Here is a 25121-nt window from a genome sequence, read left to right on the forward strand (position 1 = left end):
TTATATTCTGCAAAAACCTCAAAAGTGTGTGAAACAGCCATCCAGTTTTGTCTGCAACAAAATTGGTCTGCTTAAGGTCAAATTAAGGCCTGTTTAATTTTCAATATATGCCCAATCTCTGGGCTGCGACCCACTAGTTTGCAACCAGACCATAGAAACTTTGGGTGAAATTGCACACCCATCCCCATTTGCATGAGCAGCAAACGCACATGCATGGCACTTGTGCCAAACGGAGCTGCACACACATGTGCATGCTTGCCATCCCCTCCCCCCCCAGCCAGTCTGCAAAACCAGAAAGATTGGAAAACTCTGCTAGGATAATAACCAGGGTACAGAATAGTAGGAGCTGAATTCTGAAATTACTAAAGCTAAATTATATGAAATCATGGTGGTAGGCTTGGTGGTGGTGTGCTTGATTGTTCTAAATGATTAAGGTGACCAATCATCCTCCTTTAGGGAGGACAGTCCTTCTTTTGTAAGTTCTGTCCTCCCTCAAAAAGTGTCCTCCTACATGTCCTCTTCAAGAAAGCTTTCTTGAAAGTGACCAAAAGCCGCCCTGCCGCTATGTCTGACATAGCGGCAGGGCGGCCAAAAGCCGCTTTCTTTCTTTTTGCCTCACCAGCCATAAACCTCAGCGCATGTCACTGACATATATATACCCCAGGTTTTGAGTCACAAGTTATAGGCAAATTGTAGGGAGATTATCTAATTCAATGCCATGTACAAAATAAGAAAAATACATTTGTTTTCAGAGAATATACCAACTAGTAATCAGTTGCAATTGAAGAATGCTACTCTTTTATATCTTTTTTTTGCTTATTTTTGCAAAATAAGCTTCAGCTTATTTTTGCTGGATTCAACAAAATAATTTCAACCAGAACAGGAAAATAAGAGAAATCCATATATAAATGGATTTGAAAAGGAATGCTTTTTTATTATGTAACATCAGTATAGCTTTCTTGTATATATAAGTATAACAGTACATTAAGAAATGCATTTTGCTGGTGAAGAAATGCTCCATCTTCTGAAGTCATAACTGATAGAAATATATTTATATTGAAGATTCAAAAAGGTCATAACTGTTTATCTTATTTTCATCATATAATGTTATTTTTTCCATTAGCTGCTTCTTTTTATCATTTATTTTTATTTCTTTCATTAAAGCTGAAATAAAAGAGAAAGTAATATCAGTGATCAAAATAATTAATATACAAGTTTTGTCTCCATTTCATTGAGAACTTTAATGGAATGCATTTCAACACAACGTCTAAAACAAATAAACAATTAATCAGAAAGCTAAATACCATGTAAAGAAAAAGATTTTAAAAAAATGCAAACATAACAGTTAAAAGAATCCAAAAGTTGTCACAAAAGAGCAGTCCAAGACTTCTGGTTTGCTTTTGAAAGCCAAATCCTGAAAAAAGCAAAGGGAACCCTCTTTGAGAAGAATTCTGGTGCTTGAGTATCACCAGGGAAACAAACCACCAAATCAAAGACTCCACAGAAATCTTATGGACTATGTAGGTGCAAATCCTGAGCATTTGGGAGTCATACTACTTAGAATAGTAAAATCAAAATTAGGACTGGTGAGACCTAAGTTAAGTTACTTTCAGCTATGGAAATTGACTTGAGTGACTTTACTCTAGTCTCTTTCTCTTAATTCAACCTGACCTGTTGGATTACTAGTGTAGACAGAAAATGAGTCAAATCTCTCAATTTATAGGAGAGAAAGAATATAATCCCAATGAACGGACCTGGAAACCAACCAATTAGCTAAACAGTTAATAGAATTAGCAGTATATGTTTTGTACAGACAGCTTAATCAAAACTCTATCAGGCATACTCCAGTATTTCCAACTACTTCCAAAATTTAATCTAGAGGTCACCGGTGCAAGGATCATCTGACAAACAAGCATGCAGCTGACAAACTAGCCAAATTGGTAAAATACATTCTTTACTATATCTGGCATATGAGCTTCCAGCACCATGTAGGTTTTTAAATATGAGTGCTATCCAATCAGCACAAGAATAAATATATATTGGAGTGAATATTTTCCCAGAAAACAGTACTGTAATTTGATTTACTTCACCTTGTTTACCCTTTCTGATTTACTGCTGACTTCAGGCATTGTTTCAATCTCTCCTCACTTGGGCCTGAGGAGTAACTGTTGTATGTCATTGTTATTTCTGTGATGCTGTATCAAACTTTCCACAGAACCTTTGACATTATTAATTTCTATCAATCTCAAGAAAATATTTAAATATTATCTTTTACCTTGGGAGGAACAAGCAGCGCCATCATTTTTTCTCTGCTGTTGATTTGTTTTTCTGTCAGAGTCTGTATTTTTTGCTGTGAACATCACAGGTTTAGTGAAAGAAAGATTTTCTGGCTCCAGATTGTGTTCGGGGGGTGCACAGCAGGAAGCATGTTCTCCAGTATCCCATGAAAAGTTACAGGATTCATCTGACTCACAAGGTTCCCGCAAAATCTGCTCAGAATATGTTTCAGGAGGCAAAACTTTTATGCAAGGTGGTAATGTAGTGACACAGTTTAGAGATCCAGAATTGGCAGAGGCCTGGTGGTTATGACCATAGAAATCAACATTGAAGGGACTAGCTGGTTCATCGTTGGTTTCTTCTGGAATATTGGTGAGGAGTCCAAGATTTCTGCTTTCTGACATGTCCTGAGATCTTGTTTGATGATCTGCAATTTCTATCATTTCATTCACCTGTTTTTGACAAGAATGTTAAATAGATTGTTTCTATTTTCCTCATTGAAATAAAACAATTTCCCTATTTTTACTTAAGAGTTTACTTACTCTTAAATCCAATAAAATAAAGAAAATAAAGGCACTACATAGTAAGAGCATCTCCACTAACAAGCTGATTATATTTACCTCTTTTGTGTTTGCATTCTTTTTCCGCAGGCAAATGCAGACAGAAGTGGCCAAGCATAAAGAAACTGTTTCTGGCAAACAAACAGTTTGCTTATCTTGATATTTGTAACATATTTGTATGGCAGCAAGATTTTCAAAGTTTTTCTCCTTAATACAAGACAATTCTTTTGCCATTCTGAGTTCTTCAAGCAAAGCATCTTTCTGTTAAAGAAAGAGTTGGAAGAATGCGGATGATATTATTTCTCTGTCCTTTAAAGAATTCTTCTGTTTTTTGTTCACTTACATAATGAAATTGAAAGTAATAATTCTGTTTTCTACATATTACTAAATAGTTCCTCAAATTTTAACAGGGCAAAATGGTGTATTATAGGGCAACAATTTTTGAGCAAAGGTACCTCAAAGGAGCTAAATTATAGAATGTGGCCCAAATCCATGACTCTGAGGAATGGAATTTTGGGAAGTTGTGGCTGCTTCAATATTGCCAGGCTGCTGCTATGGTAATTTTTAAACATTCTATGACAGATGCTCAGCTACTCTTGCAATCCTGTTTTTTTCTCATTCCCCCAGCAACATCTGCTTATTTGGGGGCGGGGAGGGAAGGGAACAGGAAGGAACCCCATGCACCTTCTCATATAGACGTGGAACAAGTGAACTGCATAAAATAACAATGATTCAAAAACTACATTCTCCAGTTTGAGAACTTTTTATTATAGCAATAGCAGTAGACTTATATACCGCTTCATAGGCCTTTCAGGCCTCTCTAAGCGGTTTACAGAGAGTCAGCATATTGCCCCCAACAATCTGGGTCCTCATTTTACCCACCTCGGAAGGATGGAAGGCTGAGTCAACCCTGAGCCGGTGAGATTTGAACCGCTGACCTGCTGATCTAGCAGTAGCCTGCAGTGCTGCATTTAACCACTGCGCCACCTTGGCTCTAACTGCTCACTCTCAGGGTCTTTCTTCAAATGATTAAATCTTCCAAAATAAATTTTTTACATACCAGAAAAATAGGATTTCTTCTTTCATCTACTGCTTTCATGCCAGTCAGTATTTCTGCTAAAACCTAGAAAAATGATTACAATTAGACTTTACATATATATATATATATATATATATATATATATATATATATATATATATATATATATATGTATATATATATATATATATATACATACATACATACATACATACATACACACACACACACACACACACACACACAAATATATATATATATATATATATATATATATATATATATATAAATAAAACAAACCAAGCCTATAGAGATCACTATTGCCTATGCTAATGGGCAGCTTCTCTCTTCAGTCTTAGGCAGAAGTCTTCCCTAGTCTTACAATCCAAAACCCTTTTTTCCCTTAAGACACCAAGACACAACATAGCACAAATGGTGCTTACCAATGTCCTTGGAATGGAAAAATGAGCTTATTTATAAATTTTCAATCTCCAAGCATAATTTTATGAAATAACATCTTGACATTTTACTAATTTATGCACTGAAAGTAAGTTATCATGCTTAAATAAAGGAAAACATGTCCAATTCTTGGCATGAGAAGTATGTAAGATTATTCATGAAGAACAAAAACTTACAATTCCACAAGCAAATATATCCACTTTTTCAGTTAGCTGCCCATGCCTGACAAAATCTTCTGGGAAGTAAGCTAGTGAAGCTTTCAAGACCTTGGTTTTTATCACAGTATATTCCGATTTCTTTTCCACAGGATGCAGTCTAAGACCAGAATGTCCAAGTTGTGGTACAAAGTTTGCATCCAGCAAAACATTGGAACTGTTTGTATAGGAGATAAAAATACAAATAAAAGATTAGTTACAACATTGATCTTTGAATGTGAATTAGAAATTAACCCTAAACAGCATTATTAACTGATAAACAGCATTATTATCAAAACACCATTATTATCTGATAAACATCAGTTAAACAAACGTGAGACCAAAACCTGGTTTTAAAACTATAAGAAATGGCAGTTAATTCATGTCATTAATACTACATGCATTTGAATTCTAATAAAGTGTAACGTGAAGAAGGTACTGTAAAATATAAATTATGCCATTATCAGCCAACAATATTTTATTTACATGACAATTTCTTAATTAGGAAAACAAATGACTTTCTTAAGATAATAAGTATTCATATTTTTTAAAAAAAATTATGAAACTTGTATGTTTCCCCTCTCCCTGAAGGCAACTCTATACATCTGGCGATAAAATAATTAGGCAATGTATTAGGCAGAATAAATGAATAAAAGAACAGAGGGTGCATTCTAATTTTTCCCTTCAAGTACTCTCTTCTAGTTGTTCTGCCCTACTTATGACAAGGGAAAGAAAGCCAAAATCAGCTGAGGGGGCAGCTGCAGATGTGCACTGTAGATTCAGCAGGTAAGAAATGATTACAGTACATTTTTAATTAACTAATTTTGTGACTCTTAAGGATTTGTCTGACACATTGTATTACTTCTAAATTTAAGTTTGCCTTGAAGTACTGAAGGGGTGTTTTTATTTCCCCTTTTTTAGTCATGAAAGCCAAGCCAGCTGTGTGTGTGTCTGTGTCTATGTGTATGCATGTGTGAGGGTACATCTATGTAGGAGGAAGTACTTTATGAGTCAGTTACATCCTGTGTTACTTAAAATTTATTGAAGACAAAGTTGCTAGGGAGGATCCAGCACTGAGCTGATGTTGTTTAGCTATACTCCTTTCTTATGAAAACACAACATTTTTAATCAGATAGAAGTTTAAGTAGTTCATTAAGTAATATATAATAGGATGCATAAAGAAGTAAATGCTATTTTAAATGCACATTCCCACCTTTTTATATTTCCATGAATAATTCCAAACTGATGTAAATGTTGAATGGCTTTAATTAATCCCAAAGATATGCTGGTGCGTTTCTCCCATGATAATGCTTCAGAACTATCCTACAACAGAAAGAACAATGGATCTTTAAAAACATGAGTGTTTTGCAATGAATGACACAAAATGAATAACACATTGGGAATAGTTTTCACGTACTGCTCTACTGCCACATATTTCAGCCTCTTGAACCTGATACTGTATTGGATTGCAATACCATCATTTCCATGAGGATTGGAGATGGAAATTGTAGTTCAGTCTATTTGGGGGACACCAAGCTCTGGAAAAGCACCTATACTTCCTTCCAAAATAGAATTACAGAATATGGAATATGTTGTGCTCCTAGGAGCACCCTCCCCAAAAAACCCTAACTGTATAGTAGGAGTGTCAAACTTGAATTCATTAAGGACCACATCAGGGTTGTGTTTTACCTTGGCGGGGGCAGGGGGCATGGCCAGTTCGATGTCCTGCAGTCTTCTGCCAGCGAAAATTGAGCTCCATTTTCACTGGCAGAGAGCTGCAGGAGGCCATCACACCCAAAAACAGAGCGGAGGAGGGCTGCACGTCACTGTCCTTTGCTGTTTCCAGGGAGATCCCACAGGCCAGATCTAAGCACCCCGTGGGCTGGATTTGGCCCACAGGCCTTGAGTTTGACACCCCTGCTGCATAGCAACAGCTAAACATACTGCAACAGAAGCTGGTATTGAAGGTCAGAAAAAGTAATCACATGGCTGTGGGGTCATTGCAACAGCCAAACATTTGGGGACCAGTCATAGGTACCATTTTAAGTTCAGTCACTGAAAGAGTGGTTGTTAAGCAAGGACCACCTGTTATTAACAGTCATTCTGAATTCCGATAACTAAGTAAGCCAAAGAGCAATACGTAACAGGATCATATGGTCAACTGTTTCAAACTGCAGCTGGTTGATTAAGTAAGAGCTAAACCCACCTCCCCATTCCCTGTGAATTGGGCTGCCTCCTTCTCCATTGTATGTCAATAATTGTATTCTGCTTGTATTGTGATTTTATTGGCTCTATTTATATTTGATTATTTTAATTTTTTTAAAATTTTGAATGCTACCCAGAGTTGCTTTGAAACAAGATGACTAGCAAATAAATTTCATCATAAATAAATAAAATAAAATAAATGATCAAGCACAGCCTACTGCCTAAACACAACCAGATTTTCAATCCTACAGTATCCACTGGGTTATCACTGTACGCAAAAATGTTCGCAAAAATGCATGCTGTTGCTTACCTGACATTGTAGCCTGTCCAGTAATGATCCATTTTCCATGTAGGGATAAATCAAGGAGTGAAGCCCACTTTCTACACAGAAACCCAACAACTGTAGAATATTAGGATGGCAACATCTAAAAGGCATTTGAAGAAATTGTATTTATCCACTTATTGCAATTATATATCCCATCACAATCCCATAGGACATTTCCCAAGAATTCAAACATTATAACATACCCAATACAACAAGATCTAAGAAACATAAGACACACAAATCCAAAATCTCACAAGACCTTGTTTGAGGGAAAGGTTCCTCCGACCCTTTCCTTCAGATGGAGCTGAGGGTCAAAAGAGGAGAAGAGCTACAAAGCCTATCTAGAAGCAAACAGGCATAAAAGGCAAAAAATAAGCAATGATTTTGATAGAACAAGAATAGAAAATTGAAACAAAAAAAGATAACACGGAGATCAAACCCTATTATTGGCCGCCAGCCCCTCCAACAAGCGAATCACATGAGGAGGAGGCATGGGAGTCAGGGTCAGCATCAAGGCAACTTGAGGGTACCGAGGGGGAATAGGGAATGGAGCTGGCAGAGAAAGAGAGAGACAGAGGCGGAGTTTGGGCCAGCTGTAAGCCCTCAAATGGAGAGTCAACAACTCCCAGGTCTGGAGGTGGCTGGTGAGGAAGAGGAGGAACAGCTGGGTCCAGTGCCTGATGTGCAGAAGGCAGAGGAGAGGAAAGCAGTGGAAATCCGTCGGCTGATCCTTGGGAAGGAAGAGCCATAGCTGTTAGCGAAGCCTCATCCTAGCTCTGGAGATAAAAGGCAGGGGACGGAGATGAATAGATGCAGCAGACAACTATTCATCTCCCCTGTAGGACGGACTTGTTAGCCTACAGTGAGAGAGAAACTTTTTGCCAGGGCTGCTGGCACTCCTAATACAGGCATCATTACTTCAACTACAGAGGGTCTGTTGTGCTTACAAAAGGAGTATAGGTCTATAAAGAGTAGCAATGCATATATATACATAGGCTTTAAGACAAAAGAAATATAGAGGTCAGCAATAAATATATTACAGATATAAAACTAAGACATGATATTGAACTTTAAACAATATAGTGTAAAGCAGCAGTGAAATTCATTTTTTTTACTACCGGTTCTGTGGGCATGGCTTGGTAGGCGTGGCATAATAATAATTAAAATAGCATATACTGTAGTTTTAGTAATAAGATACTAGTTTCTGAAATAGTTGAAGGCATTTAATATTTATAATTTGGGGGGGGAATAAGCTTTCCTTTGTAAATTCTCCCCCAGCCACTGAAGAAAGATGTAAAAGGAAATTAAAGTAGCTCTTCATTTCTAATAGTTATATGTTTTTATTAATGTAATATATTTGTATTTCATACCATGACAAATACAATATTGAATTATATCCCTAAAGTATGGAACGGTCTCCTTATGGAGAACTTTGGCTATCGGTCTTGGGGCACCATAAAGAGGATAAGCCTATGATACTGGGAAAAAAGTATTGTAATTTTAAGGAATGGATTCCTGCTATGAGTTTATTGGTTTTTAAAAGACTTTGTGCTCTAAAACATTAGATGATGCATTATGTTCCTATGTGGTCCCCTTTATTGATAAATCCAATAACTGAATTCATTCTATAGATGTTCATGGTTCTCATAGAGATTTTTATTGTTGCTTTTTTGGTTAGGCTAAACATATTTAGCTTTTTTCACTGTTAACACTATTTAATGAGAACTTTTTAAATTTTATTTTAACCCAGGGATTCTGCAGGTGGAGGGGAATGGTTAAGAGAGTCAAGATGATAGCTGATCCTGTCCCTTCTCTCATGTATTGTACATGTTATACATATAAACAAAAAGCATGGCTTCAATTGCAGTGAAGGCTGCCATCTTGATTTTTTTTACTCAGCTTTGCCCATACCTCTGATTTAAACAATAGAAATAAAAAGTTGAGTGTTGTAACAGAATCTAGCCAGCCTGCCACAGTACTTCTCCAGATCAACTTAAACCTTAAGATGGTTTAAAGCAGAATTAGCCTGAGTCTCTTGTGTTCCCTCACTTCCTAGACTCAAATTCTCTTCTGTAATAGCTCTCCTTTCCTCTGTAACAGTCTTTGTTCCCTCCTACATGTTATCAGAGTCTGTTAGACATTCCATTATAAATCCACAACTAAATTAAGAAATCTTCCCTGGATTAAACATTCACTTCCTAATTCTTCAGGGTGAAGTAATTTTCATCAGGAAGTGCTTCTGTTGTGGAAGTTATTTATATCTTTTATTGACTATATTTTGTTACTGTAGCTTTAAGAAAGAAAACTCATTTCTTATTTCATTTGTTCTCCTTTCATTGCTTTGCTACTTATATTAACTTATTTACTGCACGTTATACAAAAAAGAAATTGTATTGTTTCTAGCAATTTTCTACTCCTACATAGCCAGTTAATTAAAGGGAGATCTATTTTCCTTTTCCAGTAACGGAGCTGCATTTCACAAGGATTCCAGGCAATTCTCCCTGGTAAATTTGAAGAATAATTATTATTATGCAATATACATATTTAACAGGCTTAGTCACAGGAACCAGAAAATTTCAAGAGCTTGAATTTAGGCTCAAGAAATTCCCGGTGGGTGAGCTTGACTCTGGAAAAAGGTAAAATGTAACTAAGGAAATTATGTGTTTATTTTTCTGTGTCTAAAATCATTTTTTTGAGGTCATTTGTAATGCAAGCCACCCATATTCTGGGCCTCTCTGATGCAAATCCTAAATTAATACTTTTTGAAGATAAAAGGTTTATTTTACTAGACTGAACTAGAAAAGAAAAAATGAATGAGATTGTTACAATGCCCACCCGAGCTCAAACGTTTCTCAAAGAGAACAATTTTCTTATTAAAGCTAAAATAGCAAAAATAAAATGTAAAAACATTGACAGACTAAAAGACACACACATACAATCCTCACATAACACCCATTTATTCAGCAACTGTTCAAAGTTGTCATGGTGCTGAAGACATGGACTTATAACTGACCTTTGAAATGTACGTCTGTTTATTTCATTTATTTATTAAATTTTTATACCATCCATGTCGCTATCCTGAATAAGTCTGGTTCACAAGGTAAACTAACATTGTCATCTGCTGCTTTTCCCCACTAAAATGTTGTCTAGCTACTTACCGAAAGCAGATTTGCACTTCTGTACGAAAAAATACTTGGGCCTCATTCTGGAATAAAGAGAATTCTATTATTTTTCGGAACAGTAAGTTCATACTTACATATATTATTATATACAGTATATACTAGCCATTTTCTATAACTTGTTTGAATCTATTAAACTCGAAGTGACAATCGGAATTGGAGAAGGAGAGGCTAGTATGTTTATTCTGCTGCAACCAATTTCATCAGTAATTCAAGATCCAAGAGTTCTCTGCCAACATGCTCATACATTGCATTTCACTAACACTATATATATATCGGTATAGAATGAAATCACATTGTATTATTATATCTGTATTTTCAACACTACAATTTTAAAAGGGAAGTCATTTTTTGCTTGTTTTTTAAATTCTACTATTTTAAACCAGGCTGATTTACTGATTTAACTGGGAGGTTAATTGAAATCTGTATTTATATTGTATTACATTTGTATAAGTAATGTATACAGCTTTGTAGAAAAGATGACTCAAAAGTGACAAGACTTTCACATCTTTCTCTCATCAACATAAATAGGTTCAACATTTAATGCTATTTGGTTCTAACTCAATAAAATTAACCCCATTATAATAATCCAAAATTATGTATCTCAACTCCTAACAATAACAGAGGATCTGGATTTTTGAATTTGTTCTCTCTTGCTCGATTTGGCTCTGATAAGCCAGTCTGGGTTTAATACTTATAAACAAAAGATGCCCTTTGAAATTATTGCAGACCATTTCTATATAGCAATAGCACTTATATACTGCTTCATAGTGCTTTTACAGCCCTCTCTAAGCAGTTTACAGAGTCAGCCTGTTTCCCCTTACAATCTGGGTCCTCATTTTCCCACCTCGGGAGGATGGAAGGCTGAGTCAACCTTGAGCCGGTGAGATTTGAACTGCAGAATTGCAGCTAGCAGTTAGTTGAAGTAGCCTGCAGTACTGCACTCTAACCACTGCAACACCTCGGCTCTTCTCCACTAAAGTGGTGGAGATAACCGCCAAGAGTCTTCTTTCAAAAACACAGTGCTAGGGATGGGAATGGCAGTGCCAGGAATCCAATATAGCTATATAGAGACCTCCCTCTAAAGTTAACCAGCTTTGCACATGCCTTTCTAATTTTGTTCAATTCATGAAATAAATGAAGACAGACACCTACCTCTTTTAGTTTTTTAACAACATAGTGAGCATTATCTCTCTGACCTCTGTAAGTAGTAGCAAAGAGGCCTTCACTAATTCGGTTTTTTTCATTGAAGCCGCTGGTGACAATTTCTACTTCCCTTGGCATCCACAAAAGGCTTGCAGTGTCACGATTAGGAGAAGCTTTCTCCTGAGGAATGGAAGAACTATAGAGTTATACATTTAAGAGAAAAGATATGACTGATATTTTGGTAAACATCAGAAAAATTACTTTCAAGCCACATCACAGGGTGTCATTCCAAAATAACTACACCTACCATATTTTTTGGAGTATAAGACGTACCTTTTTCCCCCTCAAAAAAGAGGCTGAAAATCTGGGTGCATCTTATACACTGAATACAGCATATTTTGCCTCCTGAAACCACGCCCCTTCACTAAAATGGCCATGTATTGCCTCTGGGAAGCTTTTGGAGAGCTCCTGGGGCTGGGGAGGGCAGAAATGAGCAAACAACGGCCCGTTTTTTGCTCAATTTTACCCCCAGCCCCCAGAAACACTCTATAAGCTTCCTAAAGGCTATCCATGCCCGTTTTTTAATGAAAAACGGGCCCGTTTTTGCAAAAAATGGGCTGTTTTTTGCTCATTTTTGCCCCCTCCCCTGCAGGAGCACTCTGCAAGCTTCCTAGAGGCTATTCATGCCTTCTTTTGGGGAAAAAAACGGGCTGTTTTTGGGAAGTGCAATAACTTTTTTTATTTGCCTTTTCAAATCCTTGGTGAGTCTTATACTCTGGTGCGTCTTATACTCCAAAAATACGGTAATTCTGGTTACCACTAGAATTGCCTATCTAAAAGTGTACATTTCAATTTGATTTGATTAGTGGTATCAATTATGTTAGGGAATCAATAGAATAGGTTCTTCGTTATAATTCTCTACATTTGCAATGTCTTCCAGGTGGTTTAGGGGAGCAGGTTTCATGGCCATTTTAACCACTGTAGAAGCTTAATTTTTATTTTGACTGGGTATACTCAGTTTTGTTGCCACCTTATTTTGAAAGTTGGGTGGTGTTTTTTTTGTGATATAAAATCTTAGAAGTTTGAAGATATGACATGGAATGTTACTAAAAACTAATATAATACTTTCTTATTTATATTTTCTTATACCTTCTTTGGTCTTTTTTCTATTTTAACTGCCAGGTACTAATATGCATTGTTTCATATATCATATGAATGCAGCATATTTGGATGCTACTTCCTGGAATGGGATAAATATATTCAACCTTGAATATATGGATAGTTTTTCATAACATTAGACTGGGCAATAATTGGCTTAGTTTAGTGTACAAGTGTCAAATTTATAAGTATTTAATTTATTAATTGCATTTTAATACCAGATTCGAATCCAAGATGTTTGTAGGATTTACTGCCTCAAATAAAGGATAATTTAGCTGAACTGCAAGTTTTTGGAAGGGGTGTTATATTGTTGCTTAGCTTCTTTTGAAAAAAGCTGGGATCCAGGATTTTGTTTTGACAGCTGCCTTAAACGACAACATCTTAACTGTTATGCTTTACTTTGCCTCTTGCATAATAACCTTTTCAAACAAGTCATCTCTAATGAAACATTTCTCTTATTTGAACAAAAGAGTTTACAGAGATAGTTGCTAACTATGCATAGAATTATTTTTACTGATAAAAATATAGCTGATAATACCGATAATAGAGTTTTTAAAACCCTTACTGTATATTTCAAATTAATATCTTATTGGAAGAGAGCTGACGTCACGACAGCATGACATACGATCTTGGTGTTCTGACATCGCAGTCGAATTTCTGCTGCTGGACGGTCCATTTGGACCTAAACCGTCCCGCAGAGACGGTGATTGAGAAGGGCACCTCCTGCTGATCTCAGGGACACCGCAAAGTCCCTGAAAGATCCAGGAAATAGCCTTTTTTTTCCGGCAACAGAAACGCAGCTAATGAAGCTGCTGAAGTTGGGACAGCTCCGGAACGAGAAGAAAGCGGAAAGAAAAAGTGTGTCGAATTGGTGAGGAAAATTTATTATTAGAGGAAGAGACTACCCAAGGAAAAAAATTAAGTTAAGTTAAGATTGAAGACAGAAGACTGTAGGCGGTGAGATTGATCTGCATTGAACTTAGTGTGTTATCCAGTTTCTAATTTTTTTTCACGGATGGAACTTTTGCAGGGGCTCCCTATTTTTTAAACTGAATGGATTAATTCTTTCTTCTTTTTTCACATTCGCTTATACCTATGGATTAAAATTCTCCTTTTTTTTATAATGCTTGATTTGATTGATTGGATTGTTTTTGATCTCCATTTAAGAGTTTTTTCTTTCTTAAGCTTGGAATATAAAGAAGAAAATAAGAAGCATTATAAAGAGGGTTGTAACAACAGGAGGAAAAGCAGTTACACTGCCACTTAGAGGTTGGAGGCTGGATACATTGTTTTTTCTTCTTTCTCTTTGATCACTTGAGATTCAAGTTCTTTCAGTTTGTTTATTGACAGTGATAGTAGGAAGAGCACAAGTTGTTTATACAGGTGGCTTTTGGAAGTTCTATCACTAGCTATTGAAGGGAAGACAACATTTTGACTTGAAAGATAATAAAGGAACCTGTTTGAAGTTGATTAAAATAGCCTTGAAATCTATAGTGGCAATGTCTGCAAAATTGAAAGAATGGCTGAGCAGGAAAAAGAAATTGTAACATTGCAAATGATTATGTTTGAAATTCAAAATCTATTAGTTGTGACAGAGCGAATTGAGAAGAGATTGGAGAATATGGAATATAAAACAGAACCATCTGATGGAGAAACTGAGGATGTTTACTGAGGATGTTTATCAGTATGCGGACGATACACAGTTGTATCTGTCCGCCCCGTGCCAACTCAGTGAAGCGGTTGACATGATGTGCCAGTGCCTTGAGGCTGTTAGGGTCTGGATGGGGGATAACAAGCTTGCACTCAATCCGGATAAGACCGAGTGGCTGGTGTGTTTCCCTCCCACTAATTGGGGAGTTTTCCATCTCTCAGGCTGGGGGGTCAAACAGTACGCCCCTCAGACAGGGTTCGCAATTTGGGAGTCCTCCTGGACCCACAGCTGACTTTCGAACACCACTTGTCGGCTGTGACCAGGGGGGCATTTGCCCAGGTTCGCCAGGTGCACCAGTTGCGTCCCTACCTGAACCGGGAGGCCCTCACAACAGTCACTCGTGCCCTTGTAACCTCTAGACTGGACTACTGCAACGTGCTCTACATGGGGCAGCCCTTGAAGAGCATTCGGAGACTTCAGCTTGTCCAGAATGCAGCCGCGTGAGCGATTGTGGGTGCACCTCGGTTCACCCACGTAACACCTATCCTCCGCGAGCCTTCGGGGAAAAGGGCGGCATATAAATGTAATCAATCAATCAATAAATCAATCAAATGAAGAAAGTGGAGACAGAGTTCAAAAGTTGGAAGAAAAAAATCAGCAAAGAGATAAGAAAACTGGATACTGACAACAAAGTGAGCGTGGTTGGTAATGACAAGGGCAGAATATGGAAAGGGGAGATAGATGGATTGGAACTACCCCAGACTTCAAAGCATAGAAGAAGAAAAGAGACAAAAATTGATGGATATAAGGAGAGAAATCTTGATAGAAGCACTAGCGATAACCAAAGATAAGCTAATGGAGGGAGCAGATGTTGGGTTTCAAGCTTTTGTGAGATACGAAAGGAACAGCATGTTGCCAAGGGAGGTTTATACAAGATTTATTAAGAAAGTAACTAGAACATTAATGTTACAAATGGCAAGAGATATAAGACCATACTATTGCTGGAGGGATACAGGTTGATGCAATGAAAATTTATAATAAAAATTAAGCTAAATTTAGTTTACTACTAGTATGTATAAAATGAAGCGACAATAGCTATAGTTAAATAATGATTAATAATGATAACAATTCATATAGATATATTAGTTTGATAATATAAAATTTTATATAAACAACACATGGAGATTATGAGAGGAGGTTTAAAAGCTTATCTAGAATATGATAAAGATGTATTGTGATTGGATGAACTTAGGTTGATTTAATGGAATGTTATATAATCTTATTCTAGATTTTGAATATTATATATAAAAGGACGTAAAAACAATTATAGTCAAATTAAGGTCGAGATATAATAATTGTGATATACATGAATATAGGTGAATTTAAAATATGTGATTTGATATGAAAAGCAGGTGGTGACTATAGAAGAGATGCATGGAAATACTGTAACCAACTGACACACTTTCTACAATTTGTAATGGAAGATGGGTTTTTTTTATTATTTATGTTTGTTTGTCCTTATTCAAAAACAAATAAAAATTGTTTAAACAATTAATATCTTATTAGTTTAATATGTTTTACTATCAATATGCTTAAGTAATATATTTTACTGACTGCGGAGTATTTTAGTTAAATGCAATAAATATGACCCATAGAAAAAAGTTTAAAATAGAGTAAGTTTTCCTGGTCTTTACCTTTCCATTTGAGAAATCTGAGAAATTTGAATGTAAAGAATGTGGAAGGTCCATGGAAGTTGGCGGTAGAGATAAAGGAGGCACGTCTGAATCTACTTTTAAAAGAGGATCTGAAAGTAATAAAATGAAATACATTAGAGGCTACTTCTGCAGTTTTGGAGTCAGAGGTGAGGAAGATTTGTTTCATTTCAAATATCTGTACTCAGTAAAAATTAAAACAGTCAAAAATCCTCTAGCACAGGGGTGTCAACCACGGGCAGTTGATGCATCACGCGCTGCCATGCCCACCTGGGTTTAGTGAAGAGAGGGAAAGTCACGCTACATCATGTGACGACAACATGACGGCGTGAGTTTGACATCCATGTTCTAGCATTTTAAAATTGAGTTGCAGACGCTAGTCAATTGTGGCTGATCTTGACAAAGCTATGCAAGACTACATCTAGTTACTTTTTAGACAGGAGGCTACTAAGTAATTCTGGCCCGTATACTATACTGTGAATTTGATGAAACATCCTGGAAGAGAGAAATAGCAAAATCATGTTTAGACTATTGTAAAGAAAACTATGTGGATCTCTTTACATAGACCTTAGAGATTGAATTCAACTCAATGGTGACTTTACTTCTTTGTGCCAGAAAGCAGATCCACTCATCCTGGAGCTTTTCAGATGTATGGAGTTCAAATTTCAATTATCCATTTAATGTTGTAAGCCACCTTATCTTATGGCAAGATCGGCAGCAAACAAATAAAATAAATCAATAAATAAATCCAAAGACAGCATGTCAGGCTAGAATTTATGGGAATTGAAATTCAATATATTTATCATATACCAATATGAGGAAAATTTCCCTAAGTGTGACTCACTGCTTAGTATGATGCATAAGCCAGGCCATTATGAATAGTTCAACAAATTATGTGGAATTAGTCATAGGGTGATGTGATGCATGAGTCTAATCACTCTTCTGCACCCTAGGAAACAGATGAATTTGTGTGATGATGGTTATGCAAGATGAGCCCGACATCTATCAACCTCTAGTGTGGAAAAGAGTTTAATTTGCTTTGAATGAATCAAGAAAACAAAGTATTGCATTTGATAGCACATTTAAGAAATAAGATGTTGCATGTGCACAATCAGCAGTGGCTGGCAGCTTCTTCCCTTCGTTAACTAAACAAAACTTAAGGATTTAAAAAAATCTAAATGCTTTTTGACCCATACCATTCTGTCTTTTATGCATCTGTGTCAAGTATGGCAATGATGATGATACTTCCATCCCATTTCCTATTTTCTCTTTATTTTCCTTCCCATTTTCATGTGCCAAGTCCTTCTCCTGTTCAGGGGACTTCAAAAGAGTCCTGGCAGAATCATGATTTTGTGACTTCCCTGTAAATATAAAATACATTGGTAGAGAATTCCTAATTGTACACATGTAGAGCCAGAACAGTAGGATATCGAGACCTGTAAATTCAATTCAGAGGGGTTTTCTGCTCAAAATACTTGAATTTACACTTGTACAGATACAAGTGATTGTTCTTGACGAAGAACAATCTATAACAATATGTAGATTTCAAAATCTATTCCTTCTCTATAATAAACTTTTAAATTTTTCAGTTATACAGGTAGTCCTTGACTTACAACAGTTTGTTCAAGATACAACGGCACTGAAAAAAACGACTTATGACCATTTTTACACTTATGACCATTGCAGCATGGTCATGTGATTTACATTCAGATGCTTGACAACTGACTCACATTTATGATGGTTGCAATATCCTGAAGTCATGTGATCCCCTTTTGAAACTTTCTGACAAGCAAAGTCAGTGGGGAAACCAGATTCATTTAACAACCATGTTACTAACTTAACAAGTGCTGTGATTCATTTAACAAATGTAGCAAAAAAGTTGTAGTAAAGGGGGGCAAAACTCACTTAACAAAATCAATTGTGGTCATAAGTTGAGGACTACCTGTATTTCATTTGTTTCTGGGTGGGGCATTGGGTGCAAATGAACACCCATCTTCTACAATGAGTATAAGCTGCATTGAGATAAATATCTGAATTCTCTGAAGCAAATAACAGGAATTCAGTGACCTCATGCTATTATATGATGCTATTATATTTCAGAAATTCCCATCTTTTCTTCAACGTTCCTGTTCAGCCTTTTATTGAAAACAATGCAGTAGAATAAAATTTCATACTACTGGAATCTGCCAGTCTGTAATGCAGTGGAGAAATGCGAAGGTTAAAGAACAAAAGGCAAGGTATCAAAGGTATATGGATGACGCAGAAACAACCAGAAATATGTTAGTATAAACTAGTATAAACCTCATCTGATGTCCTTATTTAAGCTTTGTACTTATGATTTTTTCTGCTCTTTGCATATTTTCACTTACCGAGCTCAAGAAAAGACAGATGGTACTTACAATCTGAAATCACTTGTGCTGCTCTGTAAAACTCCAATTCCTGCAGAAGTTCCAACAATTGTTGGACCGTCGCAAGCCGCACTCCCCACCACCACATCAGTTCTCTTGTTATACTAATTCCTGCTTTTTCCATGCATTTGATTTTTCTCAGCTCAGTCTGGTCAGTTATCACATGAGATGCTGAAAGCAAAACCAGACAATTTTGATTAACAGGCCACTTTCCTTTCACACGTATTTACCATCCAATTGAACTTGTTGAATCTGAAAGGCATGAAAATTCTCATGGTTTTACCTCAGAATTTAATCCAGAGCTTTATATTATTGAATGGTGCGTGGGGAACCTCTTCAGATGTTGCTGTACTACAAATCTCAATTCAAACCAGGATGGCAGATCATGAGGAAATCTGAGATGTGTAGCTTAACAGCATCTGACATGGATCAAGTTCCTCAATACTATGATCACAGAGAATAGTTTTGACTGTGATAATGTTCTACATTCTCAAGCCCTAAGATCTACTTTGGATTTAGTGATGCTCCTTAGATTGAAAAGTTTCATATAGCATAGCTTACGTATCTGAATTTATTTTTACCTTATTCAATTACCAATGTTGTCTGCATGATGACACAGATCTGCACCTTAACAATTCAGAAGATACAACACAAAACAGAATAATAGTGCTTTAAGCTATGCAAGAGGACAGTTGCCAGCTAATGCTATGGGTATCTAGAAAAGAATCATGCAGCTATTCAGATTTTGTAGGACTTGAATATCCATCTTCCCTGAATTCTGGTAATGCTGGCTAAAATTGGTGGGAACTGGAGGATTATATAATTTGGGAATGTATAAATTATCCTACTTCTGACTAACATTATTCTAAATATTGTGTAACAGAATGGTTATAGGTAGTAGTGGCTAGGGAGGTCTCACCACAGTTCCTTGTGTTTTTAGCAGATGACTGGCAACTATAAGGAAACAGCGTTTGGCCAAAGTTCTCTGCAAGTCGCTTGATTGCCCATATAACAGCCTATTTTATTGTTCTATGAAAAAGATATAAATTGTGCATGCCCTAGAACTTGGAAGAGAGAAAAGCTTTTTCATGGGTGGACCTCAAGTGCAGCACTGCATTCATTTTTTTTAATGGCATTTTGTGATCACAACAGCTTTGTCAAAAGGTTGGGAAGTATTTTCTACATTTCCTCATTTTTTTCTGCTATCATTTATGAACATCAGTGGTGCATCAAATGACCAGCTATCCAGTCATATGTCTTGCCCCACCAGTGAGTATTGAAAGAAATAGGTAAATTTTATTCCTATTATGCAAGTAACTATCAAATTCTGCTGTTTATCTAGAGGTAATTCTTCCCATAAGTGATCAGGAAAGTAACTGCTTACACATTGGAATTCAACATGCATAAGTGTGGGGGTAGAAATATCTTTAAGAGGTATTTTTCCCCTGTACAAGCAATACCATACACAGAAGAGCTGCCCCTCTCCTCATTGATGGGAAATCACTCCACAGCAGACTATTAATCCCTCATTCTTCAAGAATGCAATCCAGCAATTCATACATCTTGATTCATAATTGTTTGTGAACTAAAAAGCCAATGATTACACAGGCTTTCTTATGTATGACGTATTTCTTGAAATACCTCTGTTAATTTTTAAAAAAGTGGGAAAATCAAAAGAACAATTTACACCCAAAGATTCCAAGAGGACCCTCATAGCCAGAACATACAGATGGAGACATAAAGATCACATTTTCACTAAGCTCTTTTTTATTTCAAGATAATGAAGAAGAGGCACAGCTCTAACAAAAAGCATTTTATCAGACAGGTTAAGCAATAAGGACAGATCACAATAAGTGAATAACTTTTACAGGAAATGTCTTTTGTTAAAACTACCAAAGCCTCTTAAAGGAATCAAAATCATTTTACTGTTAAGGCACTTCCATTGACAGATGAGATTAATTTTCATCATCATCATTTCATCATCTCCATTTTAAAAAAGAGATAGTTCTTTTATTACAAAACAGAACAGAAGCAGAAATAAGAAATGCAGCTCCAAAATGATTCCAATCTTTCACATAGATGCCATATGTTCTTGAGAAATGCCCAGGGACATTTATTTTAGTAGATTTCTAAAACTTTAAGAGATTATATCATTATTTTACCAATACAGTTTAAATTCTTTCTGGCAGTGGGGGTGGGTGGGTAGGCACACTGCCAGAATTTGCAAGTTCTAACATTTCAGTTCATTAGAGCAAATATATACAATATAGTATAATATACTTTTGTGAGGTTTTAAAGTGTGTGTGTGTGTATGTGTGTGTGTTTTGTGTATTCATCAGAACAACTAGACACAAGAACAGTTTCCCCCCATGCCATCACTTTGTTAAACAACTAATTCCCACAACACTGTCAAATTATTTACTAAGTGTATTATTGTATTACTATTATTATTATCATATTTCCTATTATGGTACCTATCTCCTTTTCTATTTATGACTATGACTTTGTTACTTGTATCTTTATGATTTATATTGTTTTATTTAGTTTACTAGTATTATTTATGTTGATTGCTTATTTAGTATCCTAAGACTACCGCTAAGTGTTGTGTCTTATGATTTAGGGTTGAATGTATTTTTATGATGACTATGATCATGATTTATCACTTATAGCTTTTATGTACATTGTGAGCTTCAGCACCGAAGCCAAATTCCTTGTTTCTCCAAGTACACTTAGCCAATAAAGAATTCTAATTCTATTCATTCACCTTCATTCAGCTGCCGAAGCAGAAGACCCAAACAGCAACATCCTCTCCCTTCTCTCCCACCCACTCGGTTTTCTCACCAAAGCGCATCCAGTCGTACTCGTTGAGGCAATCCATCTTCTGGCAAAAGTCCTCCAGCACCCAGGAGGGCAAATTGTGGAGGTAAGGAGACGGGGGGCTGGACCCTTCCAAGGAACAGGACGGCGGCTGAGCCATTTCGCTCTCCACTTGCGTCACAGGCTTGGGAATTCCCGTCTCTTTACCTTTAGCCATTCGCAGGAGCTGCCCGTCCAGATGTCCTAATGAGAAAGAGAAGGTGAATTTTCTTCCTGGAGAGCGAGGCCCCGCAACAGCGCCGGGCTCGCCTTCCTTTCAGGGCGGCAGGTTAAAAAAGTCGAGCCCGCTTTCCCTAACTTGCCGCACCCCGAGAGCGGCGTCCTAGGACGAGGTGCTGCTTCTCTGCTCACCGCGCGGAGCTCGGCTTTCAGACCTGTTGTCTGAAGGGACTCGGCTCCACCCCGAGCTCCCCGGGTTCCACCCTTCCTGACGTCAATTTCTACACATGACGCAACGCGGGGTTTTTTCGCGCTCTGTCTCTCCGGGGCTGTACCTGATCGCCGCGGATCGTGAGAGCCTTTGACTTTTAACAAAGTGGGGCATTTCAAAACGTCAAGGGAAGCCTCGATCGCCCCGTTTCTAGGTCACTTCTGGGGGGAAAGGAACGAGGCCCTGAAAGGAAAGGAGGCAGCGCAGCGGGCAGGGGTAAACACTTTCGGGCGGCCAGAATTTTGTGGGGACGGGAGACGGACGCTTCGCTTACAGGAAAGGACCGTACAATATTTGTTTTTAGTAGATCCGAGCAAAGGGCTATTTTTGGCCCCAGGAAAAAGGCCGGCGCCTAACATTTCTAAATAAAATTCTCCCTGCCTTGAACATCACTTACATGCCACTTGGATAATAGAGAAACAAGGGCAGTAAGGATGAGTCACTCCAGGTTTCTTTTTAATAGACGTCCAAGGAGCTAATTCTTTGAATTATACAAATAGAGGTGTGAGAAGGTGACAGCCTCTAGGACATTGTTGCTAGCTAGGCCACAGATTGATCTGAGCTATCCCTGGAGCTAACAGTGAAACTTAAACCAGTAAGACTGCTACAACATCCTACCTGCCAATGACTACTTCAGCTTCAACCTCAATAATACACGGGAAACAACAGATACAAACTCAAAGTAAACCGCTCCAAACTTCTTTGCAGCAAATACAACTTCAGTAACAGTGGTCAATGCCTGGAATGCTCTACCTGACTCTATTGTTACATCCTCAAACCCCCACAGCTTCAACCTTAAACTGTCTACCATGGACCTTACCCCATTCCTAAGAGGTCCATAAAGGGGCTGTGCATAAACGCACCAGCGTGCCTACTGCCCCTGTCCTACTGTCCACATTTATTTATATTCATTTCCTTTGTTCATGTCCATATTTATACTTATACCATTTATCTTGTACACGTTTGACAAAATAAACAATTTTTTAAAAAGACAAAAAGATCCTTAAACGTTTTTCAGACCATATTGATACTTAGGCTGAAATTTATTAAGAGCCTCTTACACAAGGAAATAAGCTGAGACAAAACAAAACGCAAAAGCCCCTTAAGATACCAAAATCCTTTACGTAAACACTAAAAGAGATCTGGGCCCATAGCCAACTCACACAACAAGCATGAAGATTATCTCACTCCAAAGGTTGAGGAAATGGCACTTCCTTCTCACCAGACTCAGCTCAGCCCTTCATCCAAGCAAATTATATTTGCATTCTGTACTAACAAACCCTGAATTTGTCTATCAATATTTCCAAACCTTGCTTTTCAAAATGTGGCCACCTTCAACTGCTGAGCGTTTGCATAGCTGTGGAATAAATTCTACCTCCACTTCAAGAAGGCGTCCTGTACTCATTGACCCAGCTCAGAACAGACCAAGAATTTTCAGATGGAGAAATATCACAAGACAGATTTAGAGCTCACCTACGTGTATTTTAATGAGGCTTTGGCTCTTATATCAGTTAGTTTTGCACATTGATCAACCACATCTGCTTATTGTGTGTCATGCTTCCTTTCCCCTCCATGGATTAGGGTTAAGTTTAAACATTGATGGTTGACAACTACCTATGCAAATTTTTGTAGCCCTGCTATGTTCACAACAAGGATATTGCACCACTCGATTCTGTCTATGGCAGGCAAAAACTTTTCAGATGTAAGATCTTAACGCTAGTGGTGGACAAAAAAAAGGGAACGAGCTGTTCCTTCCTCCAAGAGGAAATTGTGTCAACCTAAATTCTGCTGCGAAGGACGCAGTGGCTCAGTGGCTAAGACGCTGAGCTTGTTTATCAGAAAGGTCAGCGGTTCAGCTGTTCAAATCCCTAGCACTGCGTATTAGAGTGAGCTCCTGTTACTTGTCCCAGCCTCTGCCAATCTAGCAGTTTGAAAGCATGTAAAAATGCAAGTAGAAAAATAGGGACCACCTTGGTGGGAAGATAAGTGTTCCGTGCGCCTTTGGCACTTAGTCATGCCAGCCACATGACCATGGAGATGTCTTTGGACAGCACTGGCTTTTCGGTTTTGAAACAGAGATGAGAGCTGCCGCGTAGAGTTGGTAGAAACTAGCACATATGTGTGAGGGGAACTTTTACCTTCATCTTAATTCTGCTGCCCTCATGCAGTGTCCTTATTTTGATCTGGAATTGGACTAGGACTGTTGTTCTCCCATTCATGACTACTGCCTCTTTTAGCATTCTCTAGGCAGCAACTGGTGACCTTCATGGCTCCTGCCCATAAAAATTTTTCTCCTGCCCATAAAAACACTCACCAATTACTATTCAAAATTTTATTTGATTTCTATAACTGCCCATTTCAACAAGTAACTCTAGATGTATCATTGCTCAGTAGGTCGTTGCTTGGTGACTTGGTATTCTGCCATGTTTTTTTAAAATGGCGGGATTACTGACAACGATCTCCCCTGTGATAGCAGTAAGAAATCCAGCTACAAAGTTCAGCAGAGTCAGGTGAAATTGCAGTGTGCAGGAGTGGGGACAGTGGTTTTTGGGGGGCATAGAAAAAAATCTTCCTGGATAGTCTAAATATATTTTCTTTCTGTTGGGTGTTGCTGTGCCTCTGGTTGCAGGGATGCCCTGTTCTCTGGTAAATGAGCTATAGTGAGCCTTGATCTCTGACATGGAATGACTTTATGCCCATAGTCTCTCATTATGCTCACATCCAAGCAAGCATGGCTGCCCTTGTTCAAGTGAATCAAGATAAGGTGGAAGTCATGCTAAGCCTGGTCTAAGCGTTTTAAGATGGTAGAGATGTTGAACAATAGCACCTGCCTTACCTCAGCTACCTGAGGTAGCATGGAAGCTACAGAGTAGAACTTTCCTGGGATGCATAACCAGGACCAGGACAAGTTCAGTGTTCTGCAAGCTGTTGGAGGAGCACAATGAGAAGCCACCAGTTGTTTACCCTAAAGCAGTGTTTCTCAACCTTGGCAACTTGAAGATGTCTGGACTTCAACTCCCAGAATTCCCCAGCCATGCGAATGCTGGCTGGGGAATTCTGGGAGTTGAAGTCCAGACATCTTCAAGTTGCCAAGGTTGAGAAACACTGCCCTAAAGGTTATGGATGGTTGATAGTGACACGTGAAGTACCAGCACTCTTAAAGAGAAGGAGAACTCAGTAGGTACGATATTAGCAGCCAATCCCCTAGATTGCAAATTCTTCCAGCTGTACATTTAAAAAATATATTTCTCAGCCCCAGGAATTGCCTTTGCTTCTTGGCTGGTATTACAGGAACCAATGGTATTTGTTTCATTGCAGTCAATGGTAATCAGAACATCTGGTGGTATTTTTGCCTCGTAGAAGGACACAAAATACATCTCCATTTCCACTACACCCTAAAAATACAAGCAATGGTCTATTGACGAATTCCAAAAGTTCCTTTTGGACAGTCCCTCCAAGGAATTTTCACAGAATAGCATCCATCTTGCATTTGCCATACTG

General features: G+C 37.7%; 1 protein-coding gene across 4 annotated transcripts; it reads right to left on the bottom strand.

The window, feature by feature from the left end:
- Positions 1–591: 591 nt before the first annotated feature.
- On the bottom strand, positions 592–22231 carry IRAK2 (interleukin 1 receptor associated kinase 2). Of its 4 annotated transcripts, none has more exons than XM_032211250.1 (14): positions 21542–22229; positions 21155–21373; positions 18305–18484; positions 17102–17266; positions 15888–15997; positions 11394–11564; positions 10218–10264; positions 7045–7159; positions 5743–5852; positions 4512–4707; positions 3898–3960; positions 2898–3098; positions 2276–2729; positions 592–1164 (listed from the first exon to the last, which is right to left on the bottom strand). In XM_032211250.1, the coding sequence occupies exons 2-14, from the start codon at positions 21345–21347 to the stop codon at positions 1052–1054; spliced, it is 2118 nt and encodes a 705-aa protein (XP_032067141.1). In that variant the 5' UTR covers positions 21348–21373; positions 21542–22229; the 3' UTR covers positions 592–1051. The 4 variants fall into 4 exon arrangements, with proteins under 4 accessions (XP_032067141.1, XP_032067139.1, XP_032067142.1 ...); XM_032211248.1 differs by having other exon boundaries at positions 21498–22229; XM_032211251.1 differs by lacking the exon at positions 3898–3960 and having other exon boundaries at positions 21498–22231.
- Between the last annotated feature and the right edge of the window lie 2890 nt (positions 22232–25121).

This window comes from Thamnophis elegans, chromosome 2 (assembly GCF_009769535.1).
Source record: "Thamnophis elegans isolate rThaEle1 chromosome 2, rThaEle1.pri, whole genome shotgun sequence".
NCBI lineage: Eukaryota > Metazoa > Chordata > Lepidosauria > Squamata > Colubridae > Thamnophis > Thamnophis elegans.

Bases quoted from the DNA above. Each gene is read 5' to 3' on its own strand.
- IRAK2 (XM_032211250.1), bottom strand. From the start codon at position 21,347: ATGGCTAAAGGTAAAGAGACGGGAATTCCCAAGCCTGTGACGCAAGTG. The intron at 17,267-18,304 runs GTAAGTACCATC...TTATATTTACAG, and splicing joins AGCACAAGTGATTTCAGATT to GGAAGTCACAAAATCATGAT. The intron at 15,998-17,101 runs GTATGGGTCAAA...TATTACTTTCAG, and splicing joins GATGCATAAAAGACAGAATG to ATCCTCTTTTAAAAGTAGAT.